The 23,626-nt window shown below is 47.4% G+C and overlaps 1 protein-coding gene across 6 annotated transcripts in view; it reads right to left on the reverse strand.

Annotated features, from left to right (window-relative positions):
• garnl3 (GTPase activating Rap/RanGAP domain like 3) overlaps positions 1-23,626 on the reverse strand; it is a 569,928-nt gene that overhangs the window by 83,977 nt on the left and 462,325 nt on the right. For 4 of the 6 annotated variants that reach the window (XM_038781606.1, XM_038781608.1, XM_038781607.1 and 1 more), the window contains 4 exons: positions 13,892-13,993; positions 10,900-11,011; positions 4,797-4,895; positions 1,449-1,565 (listed from right to left, as the gene is read on the reverse strand). In XM_038781606.1, coding sequence (XP_038637534.1) covers positions 1,449-1,565; positions 4,797-4,895; positions 10,900-11,011; positions 13,892-13,993 — 430 coding nt within the window. The remainder of the gene's footprint in view (positions 1-1,448; positions 1,566-4,796; positions 4,896-10,899; positions 11,012-13,891; positions 13,994-23,626) is intronic. The other 2 variants (XM_038781610.1, XM_038781609.1) reach the window with 1 other exon arrangement.

Here is a 23,626-nt window from a genome sequence, read left to right on the forward strand (position 1 = left end):
CTAAAGGGTAAGGGCAGTGGCTGCCTGGGAAAACCACAATCTAGTTCCCCTCAAAGGCATTTTGACTTGGAACTGTAATATCGTTCCTTCACTGTCTCTGAGTGAAAATCCTGGAACCTCCTTCCTAACAGCACTGAGGGTGTACCTGCACTACATGGACTGCAGCGGTTCAAGAACGCGGCTCACCACCACCTTCTCAATGGGCAATGAGGGATGGGCAATAAATGTTGGCCAAGCCAGTGATGCTCCTATCCCATGAATGAATGACCCCCCCCCCACTCCACCCTGGCTACCTCAACAGAAATTTGGGCCAGGATTCTCCGGTAACCAGCGGGCGGGCCGTACCCACGCCGAAGAATGGCGTGAACCACTCCAGCGTCGGGTTGTCCGGAAGGTGCGGAATCCTCTGCACCTTCAGGGGCTGGGCCGGCGCTGGTGGGGTTGGCGCCGTGCCACCCGGTGCCGAAGGGCCTCTGCCGGCCGATGCGAGTTGGCGCATGCGCGGAAGCACCAGCGTGTTCTGGCGTGTTCCCAGCGCATGCGCATGGTTTTTTCTCCGCGCCAGCCATGCCGTTACAGCGGCCGGTGCGGATGGAATGAGTGCCCCCACGGCACAGGTCCGCCCGCGGACCCCCCCGGGGCCAGATCCCCCCACGCCCCATCCCCCCTCCCCCGAGGACACCGCAGAGCCAGGTCCCACCGGTAGGAACCTTGTTTAATTTACGCCGGTGGGAATGGCTGAAAATGGGCGGCCACTCGGCCCATCGCGGAGCGGAGGATCGCTTGGGGGGGGGGGGGGGCGCGCTGCCAACGGCCCCCAACCGGCGCGACGCGATTCCCGCCCCCGGCGGAAAACCGGCGCTGGAGAATCCGGCAGCTGGAATCGGGGTGGCAGGGTGGGATTCACCCGACCCCCCCCCCCCCCGCCCCCGGCGATTCTCCGACCCGGCGGGGGATCAGAGAATTCCGCCCCTGGTCTCCAAGTAGATTAACGGAGAGCAACACTGAGTGGAAGAGGGAATCTTACCCTGTCGCTTTGTAGTCAAGTCTGTGTCCTTTTGTGGATTTACACATCAACCTCTTTGCAAAGATGTGTTTGTTGTGTACCAATAGAAAGTGCAGCCTAAGATGAGTCTGCAAGTGACCCCTATACGACAGAGTTATATAGAATTATACAGCACAACAGCAACTCAACAAATCTATGTTCCACACGAGCTGCCTCCCAACTAACTTCATCTGAACCTAATAGCAATAATTCTGATTCTGCACTCCCAGCTTAGAGCCATGCCCCCAGTGAGTTTCGGTCAGAGAATCTGGACTATTATATTGTAGTGGGATCTCCACTCTTGCCCATGGTGAATGACCCTTCTTCGTTGGTCGAAAAACATACAGAATATTTTGTCTGGGGAACATGTCTTCGCAGGGCATTAATTATTCATGCGCATTACCTTTCGTTTTTTCCAGCTTGTTGTCCTTGCTGTCGGATTTGCTTTTCACCGGTTGCTTCTCCTCCAGTGCTTTCCTGACTGCGCTCAGTCTAAAGACGAACAGACGTGCATCTTTCCCTGTGGGGACAAGCGACACATTTTGCTTAGGTTTAAATGGCTGACATCAGTAAAGGCAGGCGCAGTCTTCAGTGCAACCTCAGTGTGGCAGACACATCTGTTCTCATTGGAATCCATCCAGGTAGAGGGAGGGAATGAGAAAACCCAAGCTGTATTGCCGATCGCTTTTGTGTTAAATGGGTGCCCATCTTCCTGGCCCACCTTTCTAAACCTCGGGGTGTGGGAGGCACTGGCAAGACGACAATTCATTCTCCATCGCCAGCTGCTTTCCACCTTGCGTGGGTGATATTTAGGTAGGCCTTTAGGAGGGCACGAGTGATCCAGTTAGGTTTCTTTTTAAAACAACTAATCATCAGCTTTTATTGTAATATCTGCTGCTACCCAGACCACAAATCGCCAGATCTGTTGTACCCAGATACCCAATTCATCAATTTGGTTTCTTTACTCTTTCAAGGACGAGGGTGCCGTTTGTTTCCCCATCTCTAATGGCCCTTCAACTGAGTGGCTGGCTACGCCACTTCAGGGGGAAGTTAAGATTCAACCACACAGCTCTGGGTCTGGAGTCACATGTAGGCCAGGCCAGGTAAGGACGGCAGATTTCCTTCCCTGAACGACATTAGTGAACCAGATGGGTTTTCGCAATAATCGATGATACTTTCATGGTCACCATTACTGAGACTAGCTTTCAACATGGTGGGGCTTGAACCTACAACCTTTGGTTACCAGTCTGCTCCCGGAACCATAAAGCTGGCAAAGCCGGTTAGGCAGAGGGTAAAACGTTGCAGAATTCTACTGCAAATGTTTACATGTTGATGCAGCGGAGAGGGGGATATTCAAGCACATTTGTCCCCACCTAAATTATGTTTCAGCAACTCAAACTCATTGGGTTGTCTATTTTTAATATGTTGCTTTTAACTCTTGGGAGCGTTCTGAATCTGTTTGCACGGTTGTGCACACGTGGGTGGGCTTTGACTTTTGGGGGTTACTGTAGGACAGGTGATATGGAAACAGCTGCACAAATATCCACCTCTGCTCAATGGGAATGAATATAGGGAGGGATGTCCGGCATGACATCACATGACCAGGGAAAGGAGTTGCAGTAACAGCAAGGCCCAGAGTTGCATTGTTTCAGTCCAGTAAGAGTGACGGTTTCAGACTGGGAGACATGTTCTGGCTGGTGGGGGCAGCCATAGCTTGTGGCCGATAATGGGCAATTTTCTCTCCTTTGCCGTTGGCAATAACGAATGTGGTCGATGCGCCAAAGAGGCGAGGTGAAATACATTTCACCCTTTCAAATTCCCTCTTGTTGACAATTAGCATCACAACAGAAAGTGGCTCCTTTATCCCAATGAGAGAGTCTGGGCCGACACTTGGCTGCGTGGGCTGGAAAGTGCAGTGCATCCAGCACAGAGAGAACTATGCATCTCCAGTCAGCTTCAGTCAAACGGTGGGAAAATGCCCTTTGATCCACCCCAGAGCCAATTGGAAAAATGTGAGGGCTCGCGTTCGTGAACATTCGCATTGTGGAGCCAAGATTCATTCACGGAAAGGGAAAGGATTTTACCTCCACTCCACACACTGCTCTTTTAACAAAGAAGCATTTCTCGATATTAACCTTATATTTACTTTTCACCTATATGGCACACAACATTTTCCACCACTTCTCTCAGGGGGAGGGTCGGACAAACAAAACAGGGTTTTTTGACATAACTTGGCTCTTCAATTACAGAGCTAGAAATGCAGATTAGCTCCATGCAGGGGTTGCAATTTGTCCTTAAGTTACATGTTCTCATAAACCTATCAGACTCTGAATTGCCAAGACTCTGCCATTCTACCAGGGCATATTAAAAGCACAACAAATGCACCCTTAAATTGATGGTCACGATAGCATAGGAATCATTGCAACACTTGTAAAGTTCTTGTGGTTCCTTGGAGACATATTACAGTTCCTTGCATTTTCAGTTTTCAATTCTAAAACCAGCAGCCAGAAATGCTCTTTCAATCATTTCATTCAATGGACGTTGTAAACTTTGCATACCCCGGTCGAAACCTTGAAATATTGTCATTCCCCCCGCACATTCATTTATATACATAATCATCGTCAATGGCGAAGATTTATCACGTCAAAGCAGCTTGCAGATTGCAGAGCTGCAGATAGCTGGGTCACTGGTAAAAGCTTTCTTCTTGTCACTGACACCAGAATAAAAGCCTGGTCTGTGGGCAGGAACCAGCATTCTCCGACAGATTAACAATTTGATGAGACAGCCACAAAGCTGCGTCTAGTCAGCTGCTGCGTTTCGCTGGATAGTGTCGTACTGTCACAGACAGAAACAGGGGCCCTCGCCCCTTACATTTCAATGTAGAGAGAGATGATGCCAGGCAAAGCTCAAAAGGAGGCTTCACCATGAAATGAAATGAAAATCGCTTATTGTCACGAGTAGGCTTCAAATGAAGTTACTGTGAAAAGCCCCTAGTCGCCACATTCCGGCGCCTGTCCGGGGAGGCTGGTACGGGAATCGAACCGCGTTGCTGGCCTGCCTTGGTCTGCTTTAAAAGCCAGCGATTTAGCCCTGTGAGCTAAACCAGCCCCTTCGGGTTTCTGGACAGTTTTTGTTCCTCTTTAATAGGATGTGGGGGTGTCCCAGGCAAGGGCAGTATTTGTTGCCCATCCCTAATCACCTTCGAACTAAGCGACCTGCTAGGCCCTTTCCGAGGGTGTTTAAGAGTCAGCCACATTGTTGGGGCCAGACTGGGTAAGGATGCCTGATTTCCTTCTCTGAAGAATACTACTGAACCGGGTGGGTTTTTACAACAATCAATGACAGTCGTCAGTCACGGTCACCATTGCTGAGACGAGCTTTATATTCCAGATTTTTTCTCAGTTAAATTTAAACTGCACCAGCTGCCTTGATGGGACCTGAACCTGGTCCATGGAGCTTTAGCCTGAACTTCTGGATTACAGGGCAACGGCATTACCACCACGCCACCATCCCCCCTGCATTGTAAAATGCGTCTGCATGCTCACGTTTCCCGCTCTCGCCAGCTAAAGGCCAGCCTCCTCATTAGGTCCCTCTTGATTAATAAGGGGTTCAGGGGTTATGGGGAGAAGGCAGGAGAATGGGGATGAGAAAATATCAGCCATGATTGAATGGCGGAGCAGACTCGATGGGCCGAGTGGCCTAATTCTGCTCCTCTGTCTTATGGTCTAAGATAATTCTCATTGGAGTTTACCTTTGTCGGCTCTGGTGAGCAAGAGGTCCTGAGTTTCCAAAATGTCCATCTGTTTCACCGGCAACGTTCTGTCAAAGACGGGCACTGGGGTCTGCCCCTCTACATAAACCAGAAACAAACAGTGTTGAAAGTAGACACCTTGAATGTACATTTTTTTTTTAATTAACCCTTTCCCCCTTGCCTAAAACTGTCAAAAAAAAGTTAAAGCAAAATACTGCAGATCCTGGAAATGTGAAATAAATGTGAAAGTGGTGGAAGTACTCAGCACCTGTGGAGACAGAAACAGTGAACGTTTCGGGTCTGTGTGACTCCTCTTCAGAGGAGAAGTTCTGATGATCAACTTGAAATGTTAGCTCTGTTTCTCTCTTCACAGCTGCTGCCAGACCCGCTGACTATTTCCAGCACGTTCCATAAACCAAGGACGAAATGTTTTCGGAGTGCCAATCAGCTTTGGAGAACTAAAAATGACTGATTAAGGCCTCACTGGCATACCTCACTATGGGTGATATGTCAACAGTCTGTCCAATCTAATCAGCGCCGGCCCTAGGGTTGCTGGCGCCCCGGGCAAGCTGAACTTCGTCGCCCTTCAGGGGGGGGGGGGGGGGGGGGAGGGGGGTAGGGGGGCAGGGCCGGGGGGTAGGGGGCGGGGCCGGGGGCGGGGCCGAGGCTGAGGGGGGGGGGGGGGGGGCCGAGCCCGAGGCGGGGGGGGGCCGAGCCCGAGGTGGGGGGGGCCGAGCCCGAGGCGGGGGGGGCGGGACGGGGCCGAGGCGGGGGGGCGGGCCCGAGGTGGGGGGGGGGCCGAGCCCGAGGCGGGGGGGGCGGGCCCGATGGGGGGCGGACGGAGGGCGGACGGAGGGGGGGGCCGGAGGGGGCGGGCGGAGGGGGCCGCCCTGGGGGAGGGCGGCCACCGCACATTCCCTGGTTGGTACCGGCCCAACTGCGCATGCGCGGGACCCGAGTCTCTGGCGCCCCCTAGCACATGGCGCCCCGGGCGACTGCCCGAGTTGCCGGTGCCTTGGGCCGGCCCTGAATCTAATCTAACTGGGAGCAGAATTGGGTTTGCATTTTGCATCAAGTCATAAAGCACAACTTAAAAAAAAAAATTAAATACAGAAGAAGCAATTGAAAATTGTTCTGGGCAGGTACTTGCGCACAGAAAAGTATCCCAAGCTGAAGCTGTACGGTCATAGATTCATAGAATCTACAGTGCAGAAGGAGGCCATTTGGCCCATCGGGTCTGCACCGGCCCTGGGAAAGAGCTCCTTACTTAAGCCCACACCTCCACCCTAACCCCGTAACCCAGTAACCCCAGCTAACATTTTTGGACACTAACGGCAATTTAGAATGACCAGTCCACTTAACCTGCACATCTTTGGACTGAGGGAGGAAACCCACGTAGAATGTGCAGACTCCGCACAGACAGTGACCCAGCGGGGAATCGAACCTCGGACCCTGGAGCTGTGAAGCAACTGTGCTAACGCATGTGCTACCATGCACCCCCCCCCCCCCCCCCCCCACGTGTCGATCACGTCCTGTTACATTAGTGGACCTGGACAATAGATCAACTCAGGGACGACACACCACGCGAAGTGACGCAAAAGTGAACTACACTATAAGAGGGAGACGACATAATCATAGAACAGCCTCCCCTCAATGAGGCCAATCCATTCATCAAACTTTGCAACCAGCACAATCACCAGCAATTAAATGTCAATGAATTTTATTTCTAGAATGTATGATGTATTCGTTCACACACTAAGGTTTGAATGTTTCTTAATATCCAGTCACGGAAAACAGAGGTTTTATCATTAAATCTCCAACTTATTAAAGAAAGGTTGATAATTTGTAAACCTCTGCTTCACGCTCACTTTCAGTTCAGCAGAACTAAGGAGGGTTCCCTCACTAAAATATATTGAATATAGAGTAGGATGTTGGCGTAGACGTGTGTGTGTTTACATGTTTGGGTGTGGTGTGTGATTACATGTCGATGCACGTGTGCATGTTTTTGTGCTTGCGTGTGCTTGTCCTTTTGTGGTCATGTTTGAGTGGGGGCACGTCGCAGTGGGCTAGTGTTTGTGTGATTGCACACATGCATGTCGATGTATGATTGTGTACGAGTGCCTGTGTATGTGTGCATGGTTTGTGCTTGCGTGCGCATGTACTTGAGTGGGAGCGTTTTTCCGTACATGTGTTTGTTCGATTCCATACGCATTTGAGTCTGTTTGCATGTGTGGGTGTGCTTGCAAGTGTCAAGAGCTTGAATAATGTAATGATTTCGAATGGGATACAATAAAAATTAAAGATGTTTGGAAAAAAATATCGTTTGAGGAATGGAATGAAAGAGGAAAGAGTGCAGCTGTCTGAAGGGGTTTTAATATGCAAATTAGCTTAGAAGCTAGATAGATATTGACTTATGTGAAGGTGGGAACAATAGAAGTATAGAATTTTAGGTGTTAAAACTGCAGGGCAAGTGGGTTCAAATTGGAGATATGAGAATACAGTTCACACGTATGTGCTAAAAGCCTGGCTTTTCAAGTGATTAATTTAGGTAGGAGGAAATCAAATGGGAAATATGGTATATCGCTTTTCACTAGCTCTGTACTGACAGGAGAGGTGGAAATGAGAAAGAAGAGAAGCAGCTTGAAAACAGTTACGATCACAGCCATGTCCAGCTGGAACACGGAACTCTCCCAGAAAGGAGAATTCTAGGCTCAGAGTTGCTGATTTGAAAACCTCAGAGAAAAATGATGCTGAAGATGGCTTCTTAAACTCAAAGATAACTCGTGGGTGGTAACTATTTGCTGGATTTAGTTCATGGAGCTATACTGTTAGGGATGTTTGTTTTGGGACAAGGGACATTTCTCAGAGTTCAGGGACATAGATAGATGGGAACAGGGTTAATTCGAGAGTATAGTGTGTGTGTAGCCATTATGGTAGTTAAATGTACCTTTGTTTTTTATTGTGGCCTCTTTTGTTGAGTGTTTTACATGTTAATAAACCTTATTTTATTTGAGTGGTTACAACAAACTGGACCTTTTCCCTCACTGGTGTGTAATCTATCCTCCCATTATGCCAAATTGAACAAGCACACTCATAAGAACCAGCATTCCAAGTTGCCCTTTAGAGTTTAAGATCAGTGGGGTTCTTAACAAAATTGGGGGCTCGTCCAGGATTTCAAAAGGTGGGGAAAGAGTTATTGGATGCTGATTAGTAACAATCCATTGGGATAGTTTGAAAAGTGAAAAGCAAGTTTCTGGATGTTGAATAGCAAAACATGATTTGGGATTTCTTGTTAAAAGGAGGGATCTGTGAATACTTTAAAAAAAGATTAAGTGCGAAACTGGCCATAAGAATTGGAGTTGCTGCGAGGTATATTGTATGGGTTTAATACAAAACAGTGTTGGAAAGTGTGGAGACTTTTCTAAAGATGGAAGATGTAACTCTGACTAGTTTACAGAAAGTAATCAAGAGTCATTTAACTGAATTGACAGATAAATTGGCATTCTGATTATGCGCAAGGGTAAGGAACGCTGACATTATTGCAAGTGCATCAAAACATTTAAAAGTGGAAGGTATGGCTGAGTGACCAAGTCCTCTGAAAGGTGAGTCAATTAAATTGGCAAAAAATCAATTCGAAATGAAGCAATTAGAAAGAGATATGAAAATGAAAAAACAAAATGGAATTGGAGGCAAAGGAAATGGAAAATGAAGAGAAATAGGAATGAAGAAACGTGAATTGGAAAGGGAGAACAGGAAGAAAGAGAAGAGGATAGGGATAGAGAAAGAGTATTTCAATTTAACTGACGGTTAAAGCAGAGATACCAACTCAGAATTAGCAAGGATGTAGTTCTAGACAAGAACCTAGTGGGGGAAAGTAAATACGAGCTTGGGAAAGTATGAGATGTTGCTTAACAACCAGGGGCCACTTATGGGGAAAATAACTTTTTGAGTTTAGTTTTAACTGGAAGCTAGAGAAGAAGCTTAACTGTGAGAGAACCCATCTCTCGCAGCTTTGTTAGAAGAAAAGCCATATAATGGAGTTAGAGGCAAGAAAACAAGTGCCAGAAATCTAAAGAACAGCTCTTTAAGAGAAATTAAGAGATGTTTCCAGACTGTATGAAGTTAAAGGAATAAAGGTAACTGGAGCAAGGTTCAGATCATTGAAGCCAGAGACAGAACTGAGGTGGTGTTGGCTAGTAAGAAGCCAGAAAGATATCTGAAGTGATTTTAAGTTTTGTGATATCTTACAGCAACCTATGAAGTAATAGTTGAAGTAATTGTGGAGTGTTCAATGGCTGGATCTCAGAGCTTGTGTAAAAGCATTCAAGACAAAGGAATACAGAAAGGCGAGTTGGAAAACCGGAGGTGGCTCCTTGCCAAAACAGCTGAAAGAACACCTTGTTTGAACGGAGACTTGGAAAACCTGGAAGTGGATCCTTGATGAAAACAGCTGATGGAAAATATTTGTGTCAAGAAAATTTCAAGACATGCTTTTTTGAGGGTGGAATTTGGAAACACTCGTGTGACAATCAACTGGGGGAATTTGAGGAGAAATCCATGGAAGATAGATTGAGTGGCATCTGCCACTTGGTTCTAGAGTGTGGTGTTGCATGACCACAGTCAGCCTGTTGGGCTAGAGCCTGTGTGTTTATTGAGAACATTATAGCATTAGATATATGGAGTAACCTGTGTTATCCTTAAAAACTGCGCACATTTGTGAAGATAAGGGGGAGAGAAGGTGGATTATATGATCATCAAACTTTTCACGTTCAATAAATATCTTTTTGTTGTTGTTAAAAGCTGATTGGCATTCCTGCGACTCTGTTGCCCCATGTTTTCTTAAAAAAAAGTTACGTTCTTTTGAGCCAGGATTCCATTCTGGGAACCACGCATCCAGTTATAACTTCGACTGGGATTGTAAAGCAAGTGGGTGTGTTTGCACATGTGCATATGATTGCATGTGCAAATGTCTGCATGTTTGTGCACCCTTGAATGGGGGAATCTTTGTGTGTGTGTGTGTTTGTGTGAATGTTTGTGGGTGTGTTTGCATATGTACATGTGTGCATGAGTTTAAGCCGAACTGTTTCAGAAAAAAACACATTGAAAATAACCAAAGTTTGTTGACAGAGTGTTCAAATAAATTGCATTTGCATTTCAAACAACCTGGCACGTGTGAGAATTTCTAGTCTTGAGAATAAAGTGACATACTTTTGGATAAATCTGAGAAATTTAACATTGAATGCAAGTAAATATGAGGTAAACAAAGTAAGTCTAAAACTGCAGGGGTTTTGAAACAAATATATTTTGCCGTAGTCACAGAGGTGGCAAATATATTCCACAGCCTCGCAAGTGAAAGATATTTTCAATTAGAACTTAAACAGTTGGGTCAATCAACACCAATCAGAGTTCATGAAGTTAAAGGTGCCCTGAATCACACACTACTGTGGTTTCTACTCCATGTGTCTTGTATAATGGATCATTAAAACCCAGTTTTATCTGGTGCACCCCCAACAAGCTCCAATAAGCTTCCAGCAGTGTGTATACTGCACTGTTAGCATGCTACAAGGTGCAAGATTGCAAAAAGAAACGCTAACTAATTGGCCTCGTGATAAACACCTCCAATTGTGGTAAAGCAGCTTGTGACTTAGTGGGAAGCATATTGATTTCCCTCTCACATTCCCAACGAGAATTAGGTTTCACAATGGTGACAATATTATTCAGCGTCAAAAGATTGAAGCCGCAAATATTTTGTTCATCCACTGTGTGTGAAAAACCCAGTCACATATGCTGTGCTGCAAATGATGCTGCTGAACATTGCGATAGGTTCCAGTCATTACTCAGGATCAGCTTGTTGGAGGCGGCCATGAAGTCATAATAGTCACAACATCAGCCGTGCGGTCAATTAATTATCGGGCCGTGTACCGCATTGTCTGCTTTATCCTCACTGGACAGGACATTACACTCTGGCTTTAAAAACCGGCTGCCATAAACGCTGACGAATGCAAAGGAAGAGGTCACAGTGATGCGTGCGCAAATGAGATTACCCTACATGGTGGAAAATGGCTGGCATCGAATGCCAATTCGAGACGAATGTAACACTAACCGTCTAACAACAATACTCCAGCATCTGTGGAGATTAGTAACGACTGTCCCCAAGAATCACTGCAGATGATTTCAAAGGGGAAATTGCTGCAGAAACACTGAGGCTCCCAGGGCTAGAAGGTAAAGTACACAGAGAAGGTAATTTAGGAACATCTCAAAGTGAGCAGGATAGGATGGTGCCAAACGTGAATGCATTAATTAAAATAACTTTACAAACATACATTCATTCCCTCAGAGCTGAAAGGCAGATTTAGTGCATTTATCTTTTGATTTCCATTTGATAATGATGCTTGCAATGAGAGGGCTGCTTTATCACAAACTCACTGAGCACGTTTTTCTTTTGCCATAAGTCGCTGGTTTGCTGCTTACTGTGCTGGGAGTTGAACAGAAAATGGGCTACAGAGAAGGTTTGGACTCTCCTGTACAGGAGAGGTACAGCGTTCCCTGGGGGTGGACACTGCTCTCCTGACTAACAAATCCAAGCACCTAATCTGGCCTCTCGCCAAAGCCCCTCCACCTCCTCAGCCAACCCCTCTCCTCATCCAGGTTAGAGTCATTGTGCTAAGCCTAATAATCACAGAAGGAAGCTTGGATAAGATGTTTCTTGTCCTTGACAGAGTAAATCAGGAGAAACTATTCCCACCTGTGAACAATGGGGGGGGGGGGGACACGACTACAGATTTAAAGTAATTGGCAAAAGCGATATGAGGAAAAAGCTTTTTTCAGGTAGCGTGTAGCGGGGGTCTGCAATGCACTGACTGAGAGTGTGGTGGAGGCAGGTTCAATAGAAACATTCAGAAGTGAATGAGACTGTTATCTGAAAAGGAAGAATGCGAGGGGTTACAGTTAGATGGCAGGAAAATGTCACCAAATGAATTGTTCATTCAGCTAGCCAGTGCAGATCAGATGGGCCGCATGCCTTCTTTTTGCGCTGGAACAATTCTGCAAATTTTTTTTTTTGGAATGCCAACTTTTCTCCACACTGCAACCCAACATTAAGGTTCAGGCCTATTGAAGGCCATGGACACACATGCTGAATGTAAGTTTAACCATTTAACAAGACAGTTAACAAGGCTTGAATAACCTCAAAGGGGAGGAAACAGGGCCTAAAGGGTAGCAGAGCCCACCAATCAATTTCCCTCCTAAACTGCCACTGTTACCCCAAGTTCACCTCCTTTTCTGGTGGTTCCTGGATTCAGCGGTGACCCTGGGAATAAGAAGGGAAGTTGGATGTGTACCTGAGCCTTGTACCTTGCCATCAATTACCGGTAGCAGGAGGTCAGAGCTCGGGTCACCTACTTGGGGAGGGAGGGAAATCCAGGCTGGCACAGGTAAAGGCCTGGATGTGGAAGTGAGCCACCCATCTGATTTATTTTTGTTTTCTACCGATCTTGGTCAATGGAGGAAATGCGTGATTTACCAGAATGTACAGGAATTATGAGATACGGAAAAGGGGTTTAGGTTGGCTGAGAACGATCGTGGTTTTCTCAATCGATTCCCACTTTCATTCAGACACTTAGCTTTAAGTAAGCTGTTGCTCTGAATTGAATGGAAAAATTCAGGAATGAAATGAAATGAAATCACTTATTGTCACAAGTAGGCTTCAAATTAAGTTACTGTGAAAATCCCCTAGTCGCCACATTCCGCCGCCTGTGCGGGGAGGCTGGTACGGGAATTGAACCGTGCTGCTGGCCTGCCTTGGTCTGCTTCCAAAGCCAGCGATTTAGCCCTGTGCTAAACCAGCCCCAATTCTGCTGTATTTAAGAGAAACAAATATGGACACCATCACAGTCCAACAATAATGACGTCAAAGCCCAGAAACACGCATAATTTCCGCACCGAGGGGATGATTTTAACTTTTTGAATGAAAAAGGAGCAATCTATCCTATTGTCCACCTGTTATGGCAGTGCCTGTTGTTATGGCATTGTTCCCCCCCATTGAATTCGACAGGAAGATCAAACGGGTGAGACACGTAATGTAAATCGGGCAAAGTAGATCGCAGACGGCCGGTCAAATATCAGTCCTTTCCATTAGCAGTAAAAGTTAAAATAACCTGCCTCGGGTCCGAGAGTGTGCCAGCAACTCAAGACACCACAACTTAAAGAGAAAACTTGTGAAACAGTTTTGATCGGCTGTGGAATACCTTGGTAAGGGAATGTCCCTCTGAAGGACACCACATCGATTTATATTCTGTGCATGGGTTTTATTCCAATGATTGGATAGCTAGAAATCGGGCCTTGCTAGCTTATTGGGTCAACAAGGGAAAGGTTTCCTCTGCGTTCCAGCTGCACTGCACCAAAATTGTAAACCCATTTATAAAAGAGCACGTTTACAATTTAATTACACACAGTGCAGATTGGAAATCTTCTCCAGGTTCATTATTCATCCCAGTAAAAAAAACAGAGCACATTTGAAACACCGCTTTAAGCTCAGTACGTCGAGTAATATGAAAGACATGCCTGTTTCACACAGCTGTATTCAATATTATATTACTTTTTGTTGCATGTTCTATCTGGGAGGCTCGTCACCCTGTTCTTTTTTTACACATGCGTTCTACTCAGTTGCCTGCACTTTAAAGACAATTTTTGAAAGTGTCAACGCAAAAAAGAAGTCATTAAATTGAAGCTTGATGTGCACGGAAGCAGTTCAGGAGATGTGGACATTGAAAAGCTCTTCCTTATTCCTATTGTCTCCTGATCAATAACATTATGTAGCAAAGGAGGCCATTCAGCCCATCAGGTCTGTGCTCGTCTAATGTTAAGAAGCTTGTTCCAATCTTCTGAGGATAGGGTAAACTGCTTAGTGAAACACACAACCTTACAGTAGGCTTAAGTGACTTCTATAGTCACTTTGCACTTCCTTGACACAAACATTTCGAGAATGATACATAGTTACATTCAACAACCTGACACAGTTTAACCATACACGCAAACAGAATGGGACAAAAATATTTCAAACGTGGCTAAAGATTTCCTTTACAAAAACACATTACATTTTTCCTTCTTTTTGACCAAGTAAAAGTCTTTACTCCTTCATCCAATGTGCTGCTGGCTGGAAAATGAACCAAGGATCTGCTAAACTCATCCAGGTCATCCTGTCATGATAGAGGGAAAGTTATTGTGCTTTTTTGTTCCTAGTATAAATCCATCATTCGTACTTTTAAACACCCAGTAAATTACACCTTCACTTTACTTACAAAGAATGACATTGACTACAGCACGGAAACAGGCCTTTTGGCTCACCTGGGTTGGCTCTACGCCTTTTTGGAAGTGCATACACAGGAACAAAGCCAATGCTCTCCAACCATGAACAAAACCTGACTCACGGCACCCTGCACTGCAATATTGTCGTCCTCCTTGGATTTGGAGGCAGTGCCAGAGGACTGGTAAGTTACACATCTTGCACCCCTGCATAAAAAGAGGTGCGAGGCAAAACCTGATGAAGCCAGGCCAAATCAGCCCAAAGTTGCTGGAGGGGCAATCGGTAGAGACCATAATCTGAGACAAAATGAATTGTCACGTGGAGAAACCACGGGTTAACAAATGGCAGCTCGCACCGATGTTTGTTGCCCAGGAAAACCTGATTTGAGTTATTTCATTCAATAACGGAGGCCGGATGAGGGTGATGCAGTTGATGTTGTGTATGTAGATGTTCAAATGGCATTTGATAAAGTACCAAATAATAGCTGCTATCAAAATTGAAGCCCATGGGATTAAAGGGACAGTAATAGCAGGCATGTAAAATTGGCTAGGGGACAGAAAGCAGACAGCAGCAGCAAACAGTCATTTATCAGACTGGAGGGAGGTACATCGTGGCGTTCCCACGGGCAGTTAATTAAGACATTAGCTCTTTTCGAAATATATGAATGACCTGGGCTTGTGTATACAGGGCATAATTTCAAAGTTTGCCGACACAAAACTTGGAAATGTAGCAAACCGTGAGGAGGTGAGTAGCTGACGTCAGGAAGACATAGACAGCTAAGTGGAGGTCAGAAGATGAAAGTTAATGCTGAGCAGCATGATGCATCTTGGAAAGACAAACGACGAGGAGAGCACATGAACCAATGTTAACATGTTAAAAGGTTCATGTATACAAATCTTTCAAAATGATGCAACAAATTGATAAATCTGTAAAAAAAAAATACATTAGATGCTGGACCTTATAAACAGGGGCACAGAGCACAAACACAAGGATGCTATGCTAAATTTTTAAAATAAATAAAAGGCTGGGCCTCAGCTGGAGGATTGCGTCCAATCCTGGATATCAGGTGTTCAGGAGGGATGTTAAGACCTGGACGAGAGTGCAGAGGAAGATGAATGAGGAATGACACCAGGGGGCGAGGGACTCCAGTTATGTGGAGAGACTACAGCAGCCGGGATTGGGATTCTCCTGAGAACAGAGAAGGTTAAGGAGCAATTTGCTGCAGGTGGTTAATAACAATAATCTTTATTGTCACAAATAGGCTTACATTAACACTGCAGTGAAGTTACTGTGAAAAGCCCCTAGTTGCCACATTCCGGCGCCTGTTCAGGTTCACAAAGGGGTCTGGCCAGCGAACAGGGCCCACCGATTGGCGGGCCAGCCTCTCCCTCCCCCAGGCCTACTTTCCGCCGCGGCCGGCCTCTGAACACCAACCCCATGTTGGGTCGGACCGGCGTGTGTAAGAAGCCCCCCCCCCCACATGTGCAGGATGGCGCGGCCCAACTGCGCATGCATGGGTTGGCGCGGCGTCCATTTGGCACCACGTAGGGTGGCTGGAGCGGCGCGAACCATTCCAGCACGTTCACGATGGCCCAAACACTTGGCCTCAATATCGGAGAATCGCCCCCAGGGAGAACGTGCAGGCTCCACACAGACAGTGATCCAAGTGGGAATTGAATCCGGGACCCTGGCGCTGTGAAACAACGGTGCTAACCACTGTGCACTTCTGACAGATTTTGAGAGAGTAGGTTGGGAGAATCTTTTTCTACCAGCAACAGGTGAGTGAGAATAGATTGCACTGCTTCGGAGGGGGGGGGGGGGGAGCAGGTTCAATAGGAATGTTCAAAAGGGAAGTGAATATGTATTTGGAAAGGAAAGACATGCAGGGCTATGGAGAAAGAGCAGGGGAGTAGAATTGATTGGCTAGCTCGCTCTTTCAAAGATTTGGCACAGGACCCTAGGTGAGTGGTCTCCTTCTGTGTTGTTAATCTGAGTTTCCGACTGACCTCACCCACATCCTTTCCCCATATTAACTGACTGACCTCACACACATCCTTTCCCCATGTTAACTGACTGACCTCACACACACCCTTTCCCCATGTTAACTGGCTGACCTCACACACATCCTTTCCCCATGTTAACTGACTGACCTCACACACATCCTTTCCCCATGTTAACTGACTGACCTCACACACATCCTTTCCCCATGTTAACTGACTGACCTCACACACATCCTTTCCCCATGTTAACTGACTGACCTCACACACATCCTTTCCCCATGTTAACTGACTGACCTCACACACATCCTTTCCCATGTTAACTGACTGACCTCACACACATCCTTTCCCCATGTTAACTGACTGACCTCACACACATCCTTTCCCCATGTTAACTGACTGACCTCACACACATCCTTTCCCCATGTTAACTGATGAAAAATGATGTCTTAACTCCAAGGTATTTTCCCCTTCTGTTAGGTGCCATGTTTGTAGCATATCCTCCCTTCAGCTGAGAGGCCGTAGCGCAATGGTAATGTCACTAGACTGATATTCCAGTGGCCCAGAGCAGGATCTGGGGAGGACCCAAGTTCGAATCCCACCATGGCAGATGGTGAGATTTGAATTCAATAAAAATCATGAATTAAAAGTCTGATGGTGACCACGAAACACCATTGTCAAAAAAACCCTTTGGGTTCACTAATTAGGGAAGGAAATCTGCCACCCTTACCCTGGTCTGGCCTAGGTGAGACTCCAGACTCCACTGGAATGGAGGGCAGTTAGGGACGGGCAATAAATGCAGGCCCAGCCATCGACCCTCAGGTCCTGAGAAATGAATTTTTAAAAAGCTAACAAAGAAACCCATGCAATAACCTTCTTTACTGGCTAAAGACTTCATATGCCCTTTCCTGTGATTCGCTCGGCTAAAGTGAGATGAGATTCCATGTTAACTGGGCTGCCATGTGTGGGATGTAAAATATATTTCTACCCTGCTAACCAGTGTCTGGATATTATTCTGAAGTGGGGAGAAATGGTCCAAAATATAGGGATAGACACATCATCATTTGGGATCAGTCTTGCCTTGGTGTCTCCCTTCAATGAAAACTGAAGCCAGCTTTGTCACTGATGAATTATGGCTTCAGGTCAGGTTATAGGCAGTATCAAGACAAATTAGAGACAGGCTTCATGGAAATTCTCAAGAGTAAAGATTTTGTTAATGATTTTCAGAGCAGGGCTCACCGAACATATACATCAGTTAATTTGATGGGATTACACATACATTAGCACATCAATCAGATGGGCTTGTCTTGTTGGAGCCAGCCAGCCAGCAGCATTCAAGACACGGAAAAAAAACCATTCAAAACAAAACACCCTTACCTGTTTGGATGATCATCACTTAACATTCCTAAGAAATACTTTTACAAAATCTTTGATTAAAGATGAAACAGGGGCGGGATTCTCCGACCCCCCCCCCCGCCGGGTGGGGGAATCGCCGGGGGTCGGCGTGAATCCCGCTCCCGCCGTCCTCCCAATTCTCCCTCCCCCCCCCCATAAACCGGCGTGGCGTGAGTCACGCCGCCCGCCTCGGAGATTGGCGGGGTCCGGAGTGACTCAATGGGCGCCGGGGCTGCCCGAATACTCCGGCCCGCGATGGGCCGAAGTCCCGCCCGTCTGTAGCCGGTCCCGCCGGCGTAAATTAGAGTAGATCCCTTACTGGCGGGACCTGGTGGGCGCGGGCAGGCTCCGGGGTTCCTGGGGGGGTCGCGGGGGGGATTTGGCCCCGGGAAGTGCCCCCACGGTGGCCTGGCCCCGCGGGTGGGGGGAGGGGGGGTTGTGGGTGGTGTGGCATTTCCAGTGTCTCATAGAAATTAACGGGCCATCGAGGTTCCCCATTAATTTGGCACCTCAAAACTCTTTCCCCACCCCAACCCCCTCAACCCTCCTCCCACTACATGCTCAACTACCGCCACTCGCATGCCCAAAACACCTGACCTGATAACAGACTAATGGCAGGACGGCCCTCTTTCCCTGGTTACAGGCGCTGAGAAACACCCCACTAAATGCCTCCAAACCGGGACTGTTTTTTCCCATTAAAACGCACGATATGGGCCAGATTATCCGATGCTGAGGCTGTGCGGAGGATCCGTGGAGTTTTACGTAGAAAAATAATCGGCGGCGACCCCTCACCAATGATGCGACTGGTAAGGCAGCTGTGCCACGTAAAGCTCCCGGCCTCTATGAAACAAATGACTGGAGAATTGCCGGGTCCGTGGCTGAGCATGCACACGGTGACGACCTGCAGCGGTCGCATCGTACAACATGGCGCTGGCCATGCGCAGACCTGACCTGCCGGACAGCCCCCCTTGACACCACCCCCTGGCGACCCTCACCAGTCCCCCCCCCCAGCCCTCGCTGAAGCCCCTCCCGCCCAAGTGTGGCAGCACTGGACACAGTCCGCAGCCCCTACGCTGATCTCCCGCATGGCTGGGACCAGGCATCCCCCCGCGCCAACGTGAACTCGGCCCATCGGGGGCGGAGCATCGGGGGAGGGCCTTCAGGTGACGTCCTGAGACCATCCCAACAGCGTGCGGCGGGCGCGGCAATGACGCCATTTCGGAGAGGACGGAGCATGCAAACCTGCGTAAAACAGGCGCTGCGCCCGATTTCGAATCCTCCGCCCAATCGCGGATTACGAAATCGGTGCCAGGAAACAGAGAATCTCGCCCTGTGTTTTTTAAACCTAAATAAGGGCAATTATGGGAGCATTAAAACCGGTCTGGCTAAAGTGAATTGGCAAGTTAGGTTGAGGTATGGGTCGATAGAGATGCAGTGGCAAACAGTTATGGTGATATTTTACGAATACACTGAATAGATACATTCCAACAAGTAAGAAATAGTGTCAAACTTAAAGAAAAAGCATATAATTGTGCAAAGACAGGTGAAAGGGCAGGAAATTGAACAGAATGTAATGAACAGCTAAGGATGATGAAAAGATTAATAAGGAGGGAAAAACTGGAGTACGAGAGAAAGCTAGCCAGAAATACAAAAACAGATAATGAGAGTTTCTATAGTTATTTATAAAAGGAACCAGTTAACAAACTGAGCATTGGTCCTATAGAAAGCGAGTCTGGAGAGTTCATCATGGAAAACAATAAAATGGCAGATGAATTAAACATGCATTTTGCATCAGTGTTCACTTTAGAGGATACGAGTAACATCCCAGGAGCATCTATAAATCAGGAAATGGAAGGGAGGGAGGAACTCCTGAAAATTACAGTCACCAGGGAAGTGGTACTGGGTAAATGTCGGAGCTGCGGGCAGGCGAGAGCCTGGGTCCTGATTGGTTTCATTCTAGGCTCTTAAAAGAAGTGGCTAATGAGATAGTTGTTGCACGGGTTTTAATTTTCAATACTCCCTGGGCAGGATTCTCCGTCCCGGGCACCTGCTTTTGGGTGCGGCGCGCCCCCGCCAGCAGCAGGATTCTCCGTCCTGGCAGCCGGCCAATGTGGGCGCCCCCACGCCGTCAGGAAATCCGCGGGCGTGAGTGTGCTGCTGGCGAAACAGAGGATCCCGCCAACGGAGAATCCAGCTCCCTAGATTTGGGCAAGGTCCCGTCAGGTTGGAACGTAGTAAATGTAACTCCGTTATTCAAAAAAGGGAGGGAGACAGAAAGTGGGAAACTACAGGCCACTTAGCTCAACATCTTTCAGAAGGAAAAAGTTGGAAGCTATTATGAAAGAAACTATAGCAGGGAACTTGGATAAGTTCAAGGTAGTCAGGCAGAGTCATCATGAAAAGGAAACCATGTTTAATCAACTTATTGAAGTTCTTTGAGGAAGTGACATATCATAGAATTTACATAGAATTTACAGTGCAGAAGGAGGCCATTCGGCCCATCGAGTCTGCACCGGCTCTTGGAAAGAGCACCCTACCCAAGGTCACACCCCCACCCTATCCCCGTAACCCAGTAACCCCACCCAACACTAAGGGCAGTTTTGAACACTAAGGGCAATTTAGCAAGGCCAATCCACCTAACCGGCACATCTTTGGACTGTGGGAGGAAACCGGAGCACCCGGAGGAAACCCACGCACACACGAGGAGGATGTGCAGACATGTGCTGTAAATAAAGGGGAACTGGTACATCAATTTCCAAATGGCATCTGATAAAAATGCTACATCAAAAGTTATTGTGGAAAATAAAAGCACATGGCATTGGGGGTTTGGCCTGGATAAAAGATTGGCTGGCTTACCGAAAACAGAGAGTAGGCATAAATGGGTCTTTTTCAAGTTGGCAGGATACACCAAGTGTTGTGTGGGGGCTTCAACAGTTTGCAATTTATATGAATTGACTTGGATGAAGAGATTGATTGCTGATGACACAAAGATAGGTAGGAGAGTAAGTTGTGAAGAGGATAGAAGGAGGTTACAAAAATATATAGAAAGGTTAAGTGAAGATCTGGCAAATGGAGCATAATGAGAGGCATAATGCGGGGCAGCAGGGTAGCACAGTGGTTAGCACAGTTGCTTCACAGCTCCAGGGTCCCAGGTTCGATTCCCACTTGGGTCACTGTCTGTGCAGAGCCTGCACGTTCTCCCCGTATCTGGGTGGGTTTCCTCCGGGTGCCCCGGTTTCCTCCCACAGTCCAAAGATGTGCAGGCTAGGTGGATTAGCCATGCTAAATTGTCCCTTAGTGTTCAAAAGGTTAGGTGGGGTTACGGAGATAGGGTAGAGGTGTGGGCTTGGGTAGGGTGCTCTTTCCAAGGGCTGGTGCAGACTCGATGGGCCGAATGACCTCCTTCTACAGTGTAAATTCTATGAGGAAAAATATGTCAATTTTGGCAAACAGAATAAAGGAGAAGAGCAAGGAACAATCTATTGTAGAACATCTAAGTTGGAGGAGGGCTAACTTTAATGGGATGAGTGGGGATCTAGCCAGGGTAAAATGGAACAAAGTTTTGAGAGGAAAAATTGTAACGGAGCATTGTGTGATCTTTGAGGCAGATGTATCAGCCATAGGCTAGGTGCAAGCCAACTATAGGAAGGGAACCAAAGCCAGGCCTCCTTGGTAGATTTTTTCTTTTTATTTAGAGCATCCAATAATTTTTTGTCCAATTAAGGGGCAATTTAGCATGGCCAATCCTCCTACCCCTGCACATCTTTTGGGTTGTGGGGGTGAGACCCACGCAGACATGGGGAGAATGTGCAAACTTCACACCGACAGTGACCCAAGGCCGGGATCGAACCCTGTTGCTCGGCGGCGTGAAGCAGCAGTGCTAACCACTGCGCCACCGTGCTGCCCTCTAGGCTCCTCGGATGATGAAGGAAACCGAGAACACGATGACACAAATTAGAAGGGTGCATGATGCATGTCAACTGAATTATTCACGTAAGAATCAGGGAAAATTCAATGATGCTTCCCAGCACTGGATTGGTAGGGGGAGGGGGGGGGGGGGGGGGGGGGGGAGAGTACCTCAAAGTTGCCCTGTGGATCGCAAACCTCAGATGGTTCTGGCAGGGTTACACCAATAGTTTCTCAGAACAAGTTTAAAGACTTAACACTAACCTCTGGGTAGTTATTGTAAAGACCCAGATTAAGGCCCCCCCCAATGGCCCCCCCCCCCCCCCCCATCGCCCCAACGGGACATCCCCCTACCCTCGACTAACCATGCCCCATGGTGTTCCTAACCCTCCTGACCAGTCATGGGACTCCAACCTCCCCCCAGCCTGGCAGGACTGACTCACCCCTGAACATGACCAGATGCCAGCAGAACTGACCACCCCCCAACCCACAGCCCTGGGTTCGATTCTCTCTCTCTCCCCCCCCCCCCTCCCCACCTCCTCCCCAGGTGACCTTGAGGTCCATTCCCTACCCTCCCCCAGGCCTGGCCCAATCTGAGGTCCACCCCTTCCAAGGTCCCACCACCTCACCCTCCAGGAGGTCCAACCACTCCGCCCCCCAAATTCCTATCTACAACCTCCCCCAGACTTCCAATCACACCCCTCCCCCCCAAAATCCTATCTATTCAGAAACTTACCTTGTCCTTGGCCTGTCAATTTCAATGGGACCTTTAATGTAACGGGTTTATGGCAGCTAGTGCCATTAATAGGGGGCGGGGGGTGTCTTTCTTCAATCCGGCGATGCTGGACTGCGACGCTGGGCTTCGGAGGCTGCTGCACTGCCTGGATCTCATCCGGCCTGAGTCGGAAGGTCGGGCAGGGAAGGAAATCCACGTAAGTGTTCTCGGAGTGGCAATCCGCCGCTATTGCCACTCTGAGGAAGTTACAACTAAATAAGTTGAGCAGGGGAGTGAAAAATATATGACTAGAAAAGGGAGAATATGAGAACAAAATGTGACTTCAAATAATAGGCAAAGCAAAAGTCTTTAACCAGCGTGTAGATAGCAAATGGGGGTCAATGGGTAGGGTTGGACCTATCAGGAACAAAGGGGTGATACTTGTTGAAAGGCACAGCCGTTATATTTAATAGGTACTTATATTTAATATAGCTATATTTAATAGGAACTTTGTATCAATGTTTACTAAGGAAGAGGGTGCTGACAAAATATTGGTAGAAGCGGAGATGGTGGTGATGACGGACAGGATGTGAATCGATAGGCAGCAAAGGCTGCCAATGCTTATTGAATAAATTGCCTGGTCCGGGTGGCTTACATCCCGGGTTTCTAAAGGAAATCGGGGGTGGGAGGAGATAGCGGAGGAATTTGTCAAAATCTTCCAATCCTCCCTCGACATGGGGGTGGTTTCAGAGGATTGGAAAGTGGCAAATGTGACACCCTAACTCAGGACGGTTAGTAACCACAGGCCAGTCAGCCCAATACCAGGGGGCAACTAATGTCTCAGAAACAACAAACAGGGAAGAAACGATCAGGCACTTGGAGTGGTGTGAGCTAATTAGGGAGAGCCAGACGATATTTGTAAAAGGAAGGTCATGTTTGACTTATCGAATGAAAGTTTTCAATGTGGCGGGAAGTCAATGAGGGGAATATGCTGGTTATTGTCTTTGTGGATTTTAAAAAACGGTTTTTGACAAGGTATCACATTAAAAACTGGTTCACAAAACTCTGGCTCATGAAATAGGAAGGTCAGTGTCAGTCTGGATAAAAAAATTGGCTTAAAGTCAGAAAACGAAGGGCAGCACGGTGGTGCAGTGGTTAGCACTGCTGCCTCACGGCGCCGAGGTCCCAGGTTCGATCCCGGCTCTGGGTCACTGTCCGTGTGGAGTTTGCACATTCTCCCCGTGTCTGCGTGGGTTTCGCCCCCACAACCCAAAAATGTGCAGGCTAGGTGGATTGGCCACGCTAAATTGCCCTTTAATTGGAAAAAATGAATTGTGTATTCTTAAATTTTTTTTAAAAACTCAGAAAACAGCACGTCATGGTAAATAAATGATTTTACTTGCAGAAGAGAGAGTGGGAGATAGCGATGTACCACAAGGGTCAGTGTTAAGATCACTGCCTCTCTTTTTTTTTAAATTTAGAGTACCCTATTATTATTTTTTCGAATTAAGGG

Source organism: Scyliorhinus canicula, chromosome 21 (assembly GCF_902713615.1).
Source record: "Scyliorhinus canicula chromosome 21, sScyCan1.1, whole genome shotgun sequence".
Lineage (NCBI taxonomy): Eukaryota > Metazoa > Chordata > Chondrichthyes > Carcharhiniformes > Scyliorhinidae > Scyliorhinus > Scyliorhinus canicula.